The sequence below is a fragment of the Lytechinus variegatus genome, chromosome 8 (assembly GCF_018143015.1).
Source record: "Lytechinus variegatus isolate NC3 chromosome 8, Lvar_3.0, whole genome shotgun sequence".
In the NCBI taxonomy this organism is placed as follows: domain Eukaryota; kingdom Metazoa; phylum Echinodermata; class Echinoidea; order Temnopleuroida; family Toxopneustidae; genus Lytechinus; species Lytechinus variegatus.
Window position 1 is genome coordinate 34831943 of NC_054747.1, and position 13261 is coordinate 34845203.

The 13261-nt window shown below is 36.1% G+C and overlaps 1 protein-coding gene across 1 annotated transcript; it reads left to right on the top strand.

Moving 5' to 3' along the window:
- The first annotated feature begins 2821 nt into the window (after positions 1-2821).
- Positions 2822-10733, top strand: LOC121420427 (RNA-binding protein 7-like). The gene is made up of 3 exons (XM_041615052.1): positions 2822-3014; positions 8773-9244; positions 9806-10733. Exons 1-3 carry the CDS (start codon positions 2928-2930, stop codon positions 10291-10293), a joined length of 1047 nt encoding a protein of 348 aa, XP_041470986.1. The 5' UTR covers positions 2822-2927; the 3' UTR covers positions 10294-10733.
- Positions 10734-13261: the final 2528 nt, after the last annotated feature.

Below are 13261 nucleotides of genomic sequence, written 5' to 3' on the forward strand. Positions count from 1 at the left end.
CATTCAGTTCTAAAATAAGATGTAGGCCTATATTTTTAATCTTACAACAAAATGAAAATTTAACAATTAAAATGCATTTTTTGTAACAAAAAGAACATTGGGAACAACAACTGATTTTTTTTCTCGTTTGCCGAAAGTTAGATAGTATACCTGGTAAAAAAAATTACAGCTCCGCCACATAATTTTAGTAACTAAGGCTTACTCTGACGAGAAATTAAACTAAATTGAAAAATCAAAGTGCTTATTGAAATTCTATGCGCTTTCTGGCCGGATTGTTTTTTTCAGTAAGTGGTATTAAAGCCCTAAAATATATTCATGGACAATTTTTTTATGAACTCATAAAAAAAGCGATCTTCGACGGCCTTTTTTCTACGTGATTATGAAATAAGATGATTCAACATGCATTTAATGCACAGGCGGGGGGGGGGACATTTTCCCCAAAAAAGTTCACACGGGGCGCTAGAATTAGATCGGGCCCCCAGGGGTACAAAATACACGCATGATTTGGGATTGAAGACAGATTTTGATTTTTTTTTTAGTAGCTTGTTAGATTATTAGTGCCCGAAATAAACTCAAGATCAAGTTCACTCCCGACAAATGTTGATTTGAATAAATATAGAAAAATCAAACAAACATGACGCTGAACATTTCATCAAAATCGAATGCCTGGCATTTTGAAGTTTCGCTTATTTTTCACCAAACATGCCAAACAGTGATATGCAGAACTCAGTGACAGGCGTCCGGTCGATCACGGCCGGATGTCCGTCACTCACTATTCATTTAGTTTGTTATTGTTTGAATTATGCAATATTTCTTTTGTTACAGATTTGACCATATAGGAACCTACTTGACTGAACAATATTATACAATGCTAATTCCACATGTTCAGGGAGTAATTAATTGTTGTTTTCCTTGACAATGGGGATAAAGTCCCCTTAATTTGCATATCGACCAGGATCGCACATAACGGTTTGGTGAGATTGAGCGAAAGTTTAAAATGTTCTTACTTTAAATCCGATTTTGATGAAATCTCAGCAGTGGTGCTTGTTGGATTTTTCTCTTTTTATTAAAATCAACTTTTTGTGGGGTGGACTTGTCCTTTAAGGAGTGAAAACCACTGTTTTTCTCATTTTTTCTTTAAAAGCCAGCACTCACTCGATCTTGAAAGATCGTTCCCAGGCTCCTGTCACAATATGATGATCACTCATTAGCGGATATGAAAAATTATGAAGAAAAAACAAACATGTTGAACCTAACAATGCATTTTTAAGATCTTCAAAAAGAACTCCTAATTAGTTTCAAAGTTTATTAACACCCACGTATACAGGCTAAATTTATTTAAAACAGAAACAAATGATCGAGGGAGGGCTTGAAAAAAATGAAGGAGAAAACAAAGTTTGTTCTGCGGGGTCATTTGTACCGAAGCATGCATGCTGTGATGTAATCTCGGAGAAACTTCCATGTCAAACAGTCAATCTTGGTATCTTGTCTTTCATTCAACTTTACAACTTCAAAATTTTAACAAAATAAAATCAGATCATTTGTTTTTCCTTATAAAGACTGAATTATTATTTTTGCTATAAAACCTTCCCCGGTGACTGCGACCTATTGTTGGTTTGGGGTGGTTGGTCACAATATCCCTCCCCCTTATCTTTGCAGTTTTTATTCGTCATAAAAAAAATAATCAAAATATACAAAACATATATCGTTGCACTTCAATAAAGAAAGAACCTTTTCCCCCTTTTCCCAATTTCACTTTTCCCCCTTTATCTATCCCCAGCCTAATTTTTCATTCCGTCAGCCGGTTGGGGCATAGGCTTCCTCTCCCAACTTTCTTTATAGTTTATTTTTTTTAAATGAAAATAGAAATGGTCGTCATGTATCAAATTCATATTTATTCTGTGTTCTGCTTTAAAACTATATCAAACAGTTCTCATAAATTGGAGGATCAAGCATGATCTATTTTGTTATACTGTATATTTTGAAATAGGCCTAGTATTCAGATACTTTCAGAGTTTCACACTTTTTCCTGTAATTTGCTTTGTTTTTTCTTCATTTGGAAATGTTGGGGGTCCGATCGGACTCCATATGGCCCAAGGCTTCTGCTTTAGCCTACGCAAGTGCAATATGAATTATTATAACGTATAAAATATAAAAATAAACAAATTCCTTACACACTAGTATCTCTGGTTTGACGGATTTTGTTACAGAATCGGCTGCATGCATTCAATCCCGGCATTTGATTGTGTGTTTTTTGTTCGGTTGTATGGTTATACAAAAAAAAAAAAATGCATGGAAATTTGAGCAGAAAAAAATGAATCGCCTGGAGTGGATAGACACTTGTCAAAGAATTATGAATTGCTCATTCTATAAGCCAGTGTAGGCATTGTCTTTGTTGTTTTTTTCACGTTTTTTAGCATACATATACACACCACTAGCGTACCTATGGGGGGCAGACTGCCCCCCCCCCTTGACGAGTCACAAATCATGCAATAGACGTACCCCTGCCACCCCCCCCCCCCCCCCTTCCTGACGAAGTTTGAGGACCTTTTTTTTTTGCTTGTCAATTTTTTTTAAGGTGCAAATGTCCTTTGTTTGGTTGAAGACTTTTTTTTTTGCTTGACAAATTTTTGGGCGGACAATTTTGCCCCCCCCCCCTGTAGAAAATCCTAGGTACGCTACTGATACGCACTTATTCTGACAGCCCTTTCTCGTTTTAAGTATATATATTTTTTTACCACCAGAGGAGATATAGTATACCGTACGATCCGAGGCACTCAACTCAAGCCTAGTACAAAGAAAAGTGAATCGAACACTTGGCGTTTCATAATCTTGTACTCCGGACTCGCGTTCGCAGAGTTTAGTTTTTTTTTAATTTTGCCGCTGGTCTTTTCCTTTTTTGGCCTTATAGCCTTGCCAATTCCGAAATGACTGAACAGGCTGATAGAACATTATGGGTTGGGAATCTTGATCCAAGGGTAACGGAAGAAATACTATTTGAGCTGTTTTTACAGGTAAGTATTTTGGGTGCCAAACCTACGTTACCGACAACATAATTCTTTTGCACATAAATTTCAATAGTGTTATCACAAGTTCGTGTGGCAGTCATTGGAATCATACAGGAGCCGTATCCCCGATAATGAGCGTGATCGGTTCATCACGGACGGACATTTGATAGATTTTGAACATTTTGAAGGCTTGTAACATATTCAGAGCTACCAAGTCTCACGCATTATGTGTGAGACTCAAGCATTTTGGACTCTTGTTCATCCCCTCAAATCTGTCTGAGACTCTGTCTCACGCCACTCATTCAATGAAGGTTATAATATCATAACCTTGTAAATAAGCCTTGTTCTCAGTTATATCTCCATGTGTGACAAAATAAGGGTGGCAATGCAATGTTTGGCTTCTTTTCTCTTTTTCTTTGGAGCAAATGCTTGATTTTTTTACATTGACAGTTTCCATTAGACCTGTTAATTCATACTGCTTGGCTCTATTTAAATTTGATTCTTTATATCATTTATTCTTAATTAAAAATAGAGATAAAAAAATGAAAATTTTCTTGCCACATTACTTTCCACCAATAGAGGGCGTACACAAAAATATGCCCAAAATTCAAGTTTTTGAGGGCTCTGATGAAAACAAAAATTATTCCCACATTACTAATGATAAATAAATTGCAACTGTATGGAAATTAGTAATTTTGGTCACAAAAGTGATATTTTAATGATTTTTTGAAGTGTGTGCTCTATACAGCATTGGCATACCATAGTCCTACCTGTAGATTCTCCACAGGCCAGATGGTAGCAGTGAACAAGTGGGACAAAGTACATGTATGCTGAATGATGAAAAAAGTTTGTTGCCATGGTTACCTACATGTATCCACTAAATGTGCCATATCACGGACAGATATGATAGAAATGTGGTTTTCAGAATTTTTGTACATTTTTATTGTACTATGTAAATAGCTTAACATTGACAAATAATTTTTAATGCAACTAACACGCAGGTATGTTAGCTTCTATGTTCAGCAATCTGCATATTGAATTCCTTACCAATATCAATCTTCTGAGAGAATTGCAAATATTTTCATCACGGACAGACATCAAGGACGGACACAATTAAAATACATTAGAAGTACCTTGTCAGAAGTTCTTAAATTACTTTTTGGGGGCAACAAATGCTATTGTATTGATGATTTATACATTTTTTTATATGATTAAACGGTATTAGTTGCACAATCAAGTTGCTACAACTTCAATCAAGTTGCTACAACTTGATTTAAGTTGTAGCAACATGATTTCTATGCTAGGCACCCAAAATAATCTAGAAATCTGATTGCTTTTAAACACAGTTCTTTTCCAAATCAAATGTAAAGAATATCCAAATGCACATTGTTTTTTTTTTAGAATACTAGTAGGTACCAAATCAACATCTACATGTACTAGTGGATCAAGGTCATGTTGATACAAGTATTTTTATGATATATCATGATGATACATGTTAATACATTTTTAGGCATTAATTTTCCAAGAGCAAAGATGTTTTCTTTTTGTCCATTAACTAAATCCAAAAGATTCAAAGGTTGCTGATCCTTATGCTTGTTTTTTGGATCAAGTATGACCACAACACTTGCCAGAGGCTCTCTTCAAATTCATCTTTTGTCCATATTAAAGTGGAGACACCCCATAACATCAACAGCCTTCATGTATTTAGCCCCTGATTGAATCCAAAATTGAAATTGATAAATCAAATACCAATTAAACTTCTAAACACTGCAGTGCAAGTTTTATATGAATAGTATGCATTTTCACAGATTACCAGATAAGCAATTTACTCAAAATTAGCTCCAAAATGGACTTTAAAAAATGAATTCTTGTACTTTTCACAAGCCTCAAGAATGTGATGTCATGTTCTGTTAGCATTGTGAATCCATAGGTTTGTACATGGAAAAAAAAGCGATGATTTTTCTGCTTATCAGATTATGCATTCTACTTTCTTCTTTTCCATCACTTTCTGGAAGCTCCATTTGATGAAATCTACAGCTTTGGACTTATTCTTGCCATATTTTATTACCTGCTTTTTGGCATACATGTAGCTTCCAACTCTATCTGCATGCCAATTATGTTTAAAAAAAATTTTCCTGAACAGCAATTTAGCCTTAATAACAGCCAAAGAAAGATATCACAAAAAAATGTGAAGAGTTGTAGGTTTCCGTCCATTTGAGTTCTGAATTATTCTCAGTGCCATTTTTCACTGCGAATTGGAACTAAAATCATATTCATAATCTGCTCAGCCAAGTTTGTCATGGATCATTCCACAGTATTAGCAGTATTTGCTTATATTGCTCACTGTCTGTCCATGAAGACGGAGGCAGCGTAGCTCAGTCGGTTAGAGCGCATGTTTCGGATAAGATCGTAGATCTCAACGTGAGGTGTTCGAGTCCCGCTTATGCCGAAACGCGGCTAACAAAAATCTGATGCTATGTTGTGTGTTAGCATGCCTCACCACTGTATTTAGTGCAGGTGTGAATGCAGTTGGAAAACACTCCGTCCATTGGAAAGGACGCAAATGTTGGTCTGTTTATAGGAGAGTCACAACCTATGCACATTAAAACGAATACACTATTCGTCAAAGAGTAGGGTGTTCACCCGATGTATTGCACCTACCGGGCCCTGGTACTACAATTCTGCGAGAATCTTCAGGATTGAAGGAGGCAGTCATTGTAGCTTGAAAAAGAAGAAAGAAAGAAATTAATGTCCATCCATGATTATTTTGATTGATTTATGATATGGATAAAATCTATGGATTTTAGCTAAGTTCAAATGAACTGACGTACATTGTCTAGTGAGATACTTCTACACACTTTTATTTTTGTTTCTATTCTGATAAAGAATAAAAAGCTGAATCCATACATATTATCCATATCATAAACTCAATAAGAATGATCACGGACGGACATTAATCTCATCACGGACGGAAATTTCAAAATAGAATATTAACATCTACCAGAAAAATTTACTTCCCATATCAATGTATGTGACACAGAAAAAAGAACACATTTTTTCCAAGTTGATAATTGTTAAAGTATTGTATTTGACAACTTTTTACTACATGTAAGTGTGGTAAAAGTCAAAATACTCTTGTATATATCTGAGGCAAGTTTCATGTCAAAAGGCAAAATCCTCAAATTACAGACTCTAATTAAAACAATGGCATGTTACGTATGGGACATTACATGTACATACCGGTACTTATGTCCCCGTAGAGAACGTCCAAAATTTTACCCATAATTTTAGAAAGTCAAATGTATTCAACTTTGAAAATAACAAAAGAGGTTTTTGTTTTCTTTAAAAATATTCTATTAAGACATACAATATGGCTGATAAGAAAATTAGCCATTTCAATAATTTTTTTCTTGTTTTTTTCATGGTTTTAATCAGATTTTTAAATGTATTTCAGCTGTTTTTTAATTTCTAAATGTTTTTTCCATTTTATCAAGTTTTAAAATTCAGCATTTGGACTTTCTTACCCCTTTAAAGATAACAATAACATTTGTCTTCTAGGGTGAGCTTTCCTTGGACGTGCCCAATAGGCGACACACTTTTTTTTTCACTTTATCACCACTTCTTTCTTTCGAATTGGTAGTGCTGTAGATTGGAAATAATAGCTTAATATATTTGTGGGGAGTCCTGTAGTTTAACAACATTGGTTAATGTGATGGTTGGTAAGAAAGCAATCATGAGCAAAGTACAAGATGATTTGCAATTTATTATCATTGTTTTGATCAATTTAACATATTTTTTTTACGCTTGATTTTCATGATGTTTGTTTTTGTACAATCTATAAAAAATTATAATGGTTCCTGGTTATACATGTAGTGATAATGAATGAATGTCAATACAGTTTTCAATAGATCTGTAAGTTTTCATTGTTGTGGCAGTCATCAAAAGATTACAACAAATGATTGTTCCAAAATAATAAAATGAACTGTTATTATGGTGATTCTTGAAAGTCTGACTCTCGTTTTTGTAATTGTACATGTATGCTTGTGTTATAGCTTCAGCAGCTGCTGCTTCTGTTTATTTTTACTTTTATTATTTAAGCGCATACCATTAATTACCTTTGCCTATAATTCCTTTCTTTGTTTTTTTTGTCAGAAAATAATGTATGGATTTGCAAGTGCTGCTTCAAAGGGGGTACTCCAGGCTGATTTGAAGAGATAAAGAAAGCAGACAAACAAAACACTGAAAATTTAATCAAACTTCGACAAGGCATTACAAAGTTATGACGTTTTAAAATTTTGCATTATTCTGGTGAGACAGTTCTAGGCATATCTTCATGAATATTCAATGATCTACATTGATGATGTCATGTCCTCACTTGTTCTTTTGTTATATGAAATCAGTTTTTTGTCTCACCTGCATAGCAGAGTGAAACTATAGTCGCCGCTTTTCCGACGGCGGCGTCAACATCAAATCTTATCCTAAGGTTAAGTTTTTGAAATGACATCATAACTTAGAAAGTATATGGACCTAGTTCATGAAACTTGCCCATAAGGTTAAGCAAGTATTACTGAACATCCTACCAGAGTTTCATGTCACATGACCAATGTCAAAGGTCATTTAGGGTCAATGAACTTAGACCATGTTTCAACATCAAAATCTTAACATGAGGTTAAGTTTTTGAAATGTCAACTTAATATGGACTTAGTTCATTAAACTTGGAGGTAAGGTTAATCAAGTATCACCAAACATCCTGCATGAGTTTCACGTAACATGACCAAGGTAAAAGGTCAATTAGGGTCAATGAACTTTGGCCGAACTGGGGGTATCTGTTGAATTACAATCAAAACTTTAAAGTTTTTTTATCTGATTCATGAAACTTGGACATAATAGTAATCAAGTATCACTGAACATCCTGAGCAAGTTTCAGGTCACATAATCAAGGTCAAAGGTCATTTAAGGTCAATGAACTTTGGCCGAATTTGGGGTATTGGTTGAATTACTATCATAACTTTGCAAGTTTATTGATCTGACTTTTGAAACTTGGACATAAGAGTAATCAAGTATCACTGAATATCCTGTGCAAGTTTCAGGTCACATGATCAAGGTCAAAGGTCATGTGAGGTCAATGAATTTTGGGCACATTTGAGGTATTTGTTGAATTACCATCCTATCTCTGTAAGTGTATTGGTCTAATTCATAAAACGTGGAAATAAGAGTAACCAAGTATCACTGAACATCTTGTGCGAGTTATAGTAGTTTTCAAAATCAGCACTGGTGCTATGTTGAATCGCGTGATGCAGGTGAGGCGGCCAGAGGCATTCCACTTGTTTTTCAAAATTTTACTACCAAGAACTATAACAATTGGATTGACAACTGATAGTTCATTAGTTATTTATTGCTGCAATTTTTTTCATTTTAATGGAGGCACATCATTGACACATAAAATAATCAAACAATTATGAAAGTGGGGATGTGACATCATCAGCCCACCTAATGAATATTCATGACGACGTGTATATTTCTATTTTCACAAAATATTGCCAAACTTTAAAATTTAATAACTTTGTTATCAGATTTTGATGAAATTTCACCATTTTGCTCTGTGAATTTTACTCTATTAATTCATTTATGTATAAATTATAATCAGCGGGAGTACCCCTTTGAATGCAATTCAGCTCTAGTAACTGAAATTAGACCAAGAAGAGAGCATTTCATTATGATTGGGTGATATGAAAGATAATGACCCATGTGTTGTTATTTCCAGGCTGGCCCACTCCAGGATGTCAACATTGCAAAGGACAAGGAAGGAAACCAGAAGAGTTTTGCCTTTGTGAAATTCAAGCATGATGTATCAGTACCATACTCAATGCAACTCATGGGGGGACTTTCACTCTTCAACCGTGCTCTTCGACTTCAGTTCCGCAGCGGCAGCAAGCACCAATCCACGCCCCAGCACTTGATCCCAGCCACGCCTCCCATGCAGAGTCCAGGATACCGTGGCAATGGCGGTGGGGGCGGGAATGGGCTGCTTGGGACTCCTCCCATGCAGGGCGGGGCAGGTGGTAGGCTGCCACCCCCCATTCACCGGTCTGCTTCAGCACCAGGTGGTGTGGCTAGGATGGGGCAGGGCTTTCAAGGTGGGTCTGTCCCGCTGATGGCAACGCATCTTTCTACAGGATCACCTATGGGACTTCCAGGCAACATGCAGTCCATGCAAGGAATGGGTCTCCCACCAGGTAATTTGCAGTCACACTCAAAGGCCCATATCCTGAACTATGGTTTAATTCAAACTCTGGTTTAAAGCTGTGATTTAACTATGGATAGCCAATCGTAGAATGAAATCTCTATAATGTCAATGGTTCAATGTATTGGCTCATTTGGCTCTAAAATCATTCTTAATAACTGTCTGGCAAGGGGAAATAAGATATTTGTCTTCACCATTCAAGAACAAGGATAGACAACAGTGAACATACATTGTACCATGAAGCAAAATTTTGACATTTTGGCTTCCCATAATCTTGAATTCAGGGTCTTGCAATTTATTTTCAGGCCATAGTTTTAGCTATTTGGTGTACAAAATATTGTATTCTAGGTGATTTTCAGACCCTCTATTACAATTCCAACTGGCATCCCTAACTGCCCCAAAGTCTACTTACATACGTATATACAGGTAGGTTTTTGGTTTCATGTTTGAACTTTTGATGTTTTCATTATACTTGATTGATAGTATTGTTCTAGTATTGTTCAATCATAAAGGAAATGTCTAATGTAGCCTTGTGGTATTGCTTGTATTTCAGGAACACCATTTTCTCAAGGAGCTGCAATGCAAGGCTTACCATTATCAAATAGAAAAGATCAAAGCCCTTCGCACCAACCATCATCACCTCAAAACAACTATGAGACGCCTGACAGAAGAGGTTCTGATAACCGCGGCCCTCCACCTCGTAACCCCGACCGATATGCAGACAACCAAGGAAGGTCCGATAGGGATTACAGTCCACGTTTTGATAACGATGGAAGTCGCGATTTCAATCGGCAGCGGAGTTATGGACGCAATGATGGCTCAGATTATCGTGGAAGGGACAGTTCGTTGGACCAAAGATCCAGAGATAGGGGGCGGTACTCTGAGGATTGTAGGGTGTCCGATCTCGATGGACGCAGAGGTGGAAGTTATGAGCAGGACAGGCAGGAGAGGTATCGAGATCGGTCAAGCGGAAGGAACGATTCCAGGAGAGGTTATGATGATGGAAATTCCTACCGAAGGAATTATCATTCAGGGAGATAACTCTTGCCCTTTTTAAAATCATTTTTAGACATTAGCCTGAATTCTCAAAGGTGTAAATGTATCCATGATTTGAAAACATGGTTTCATGCAAATTTCATGCATTTATCATGTTAAAGTCAGTGCATGTATTGACAAAGAGTCCATATGCATATTTTTATCACAGTGCGCTAAATTGACAGTTGTTGCTAAGATATTACAGCATAAATAAACCAACTGTTTTGTCTTAGTGATTCCATGTTTTATATCAGTGTACATACATGTATATATATTCAGCCCACTTAACCTTAGTCACAGGCTTGCATTTAGCATGCTGTGATGAAAATAAACGTTCATCTCAATATATATATGTATATGTACTGAATTCAGCACAACATGCATGTAATCTGCATAACCCATGCATTGTTTTCAAACAACTGATTCAAAACAACATTTATGAATCTGGGGGTGTTTCTCAAAGATTTAAGTATGACTTAGAGTCACACTTAAATGCCTAGTTGCGTGTGGGCTATAAAAGGCATGACCACATTGGTCAGATCATACCAAGAGTGAACGCACTACTGCCATTGACCAATAAGGTTGCACGTTTCATATAGTGTACGCGTCGCCATTAAAGTGCAACTCTCAGTCATACTTAAATCTTTGTGAAACACCCCCCTGGACTGTTTTATTTCATCTTGTAAATGATGAGGTCAGAGTTTAAAAAATGTAGATTACCAAGTCTTATTCAAGAATAATTTATAGTCAACTTTATACTTTACAAGCCAGAAAAATCCTGCCCTTATTTGACAAGGGCAAGCAACTCTAGTGACATTAATATTAACTAAAGCAAGTTTGTACTGTGTATGGCAGGTTACAAATTGAAGCAGTTTTGATCTTCACTCACAAGCCTGGCAGCGAAGCTGGGGCCGTATTCTGAACATTGTCTTTTCTCCATATCTTATCTTTTCTCAGAGATTTGACAAAATCGGTATTCTGGTTGATGTCATAACTTTTGTCACAAAAATTGTCATAAATTTAGTCTTTTCTCTTTAGTGTGCACCAAAAATATGCTGCTATAAATGCGCGTAATCCTTATACACAAGCAAAAGATATATGACAAAAGTTATGACAGGGGGTAGCAGTCATAAATTTTGTCATATCCCGATACCCTGCAGATTGAATGTCAAGCAAATAATTATATTATATAGATTAGATTGTGGTATTAGTTTCACTCATCATCCATGACAATTTTCGAAATTATTTTTTCATGCTACAATTGGTTAGGCCCTACATATTTATTCCTCCTTTTCCTCTCTGTTTTCCTTTCTTTTCTACTTCTCCTCTAAAATCCTTCACAGCTCCCTGTCTCTCTTTGTAATTAAGCGCATCAATATACGCGTAGTTGCGCGATGCCAGCAACTGTATTGGGGATACGCCCTACCTGCCAAGGGGCCTTCCTATTGGCTAGAAGGGCTCTAACTGGGAACTAAGGATGATTTTGATTGGTTTGCTTCCGAAAAGATGAGTGGGAACTTTGAGACAATCATAGCAGTGTCACATCTCAGAGAGAAATGACAAAATTTATGACAAAAGTTAGACTGAGTTCCAAAATACCCCAGGATTCTGACTTTAGTATTTCTAGCATTAGACGGAATTTTAAATCAAATAGTTTTACTTCATGGAACTTTATGCTGAAATGCTGGTTGTTCAATATCATGTTGTAGTTGGATCATTAAAGGGATGATCCAGGCTGGAAATATTTATGTCTCAATAAATAGATAAAAATTCACAGGGCAAAATGCTGAAAATTAGATCAAAATTGGATAACAAGTAACAAATTTATTGAATGTTGAAGATTTGCATTGTTCCAAAGTGAAACAGTTCTAGGCATGTCTTTATGATTATTCATTAGGTGGGCTGATGATGTCATACCCCCACTTGTTCTTTGGTATTTTATTATATGAGATTAGGTTTATTCAAAATTGTTCTACCAAGAACTAATCAATTGGATTGACAACTGATATTATTTATTGCCACAACTTATTTCATCATAATGGAGACACATCATTTACACATATATAAAAAAATCAAATATTTATGATTTCATGTGATAACTTAAGAAAAAGGAAAGTGGCAATGTGACATCATCAGCCCTCCTAATGAATATTCATGACAATTACTCTTATTTTTTTAGATATGAATATTTTCAGCCCAAACCATCCCTTTGAATATGCAACAGGATTTACCAAAACACAGTGCTTATCAGCCTTTTTACCCCAATTTCCATCAGGGCTTTCTTAAATCTTCCGAGGACCATAATCTTTTTTAATTCCTTTAGATGCTGCACACGTAACACAATCAAAATCAGAAAAAATGGCCACTAAAATTAGAATATGACAAAATTAAATTGATGTGGTGAAGTAAGTAACTGCACCACATAAAGTGGCGGACCGTGACCCAGAGGTGAAAAAGCATTGGAGGGGCACATCATTGTTCACAAACAATGCAGTGCCCCTCCAATCGTCTCCTCCGGGTCACGGTCCGCCACTGACCACATCCATCATAAAATCTGAACGGGTGACCGGTATAACCCCTTCATGTAATTGAACATTATTCCAACCGTCACAAAAATGTAGTGAATCCCGACAGCTGACGTTCCAAGCTGAAAAGTTTACCTGAGCCGTATATAGTACAGACTGCTGACGGATGCATGCACAGAGCTTTATATAACACATGCATAATGACGTAGAGGTTCCATTGATTACTGATCACCTTTATCAGACTTTGTCATTTGCATGTCACCCATTCTTTCATGGTTTTTATGAACTACATGTACTCTTAAACAATCTTATGGAGTTTACATTTGTTGTCTAAAATTCTCTGAACATACAATGTATTTTACTCTTATTACATGTAGATGATATGGATGAGAGTTTTCCAAAGAGTTGATTATGACTTAGGGAATGTTGCAAGAAAATATTTGCAATCA

Excerpts from the sequence above, each read along its gene's own strand:
- LOC121420427 (XM_041615052.1), top strand. The coding sequence starts at position 2,928 with ATGACTGAACAGGCTGATAGAACATTATGGGTTGGGAATCTTGATCCA. Across the intron at positions 3,015-8,772 it reads TATTTGAGCTGTTTTTACAG|GCTGGCCCACTCCAGGATGT; the intron begins GTAAGTATTTTG and ends TGTTATTTCCAG. Across the intron at positions 9,245-9,805 it reads AGGAATGGGTCTCCCACCAG|GAACACCATTTTCTCAAGGA; the intron begins GTAATTTGCAGT and ends CTTGTATTTCAG.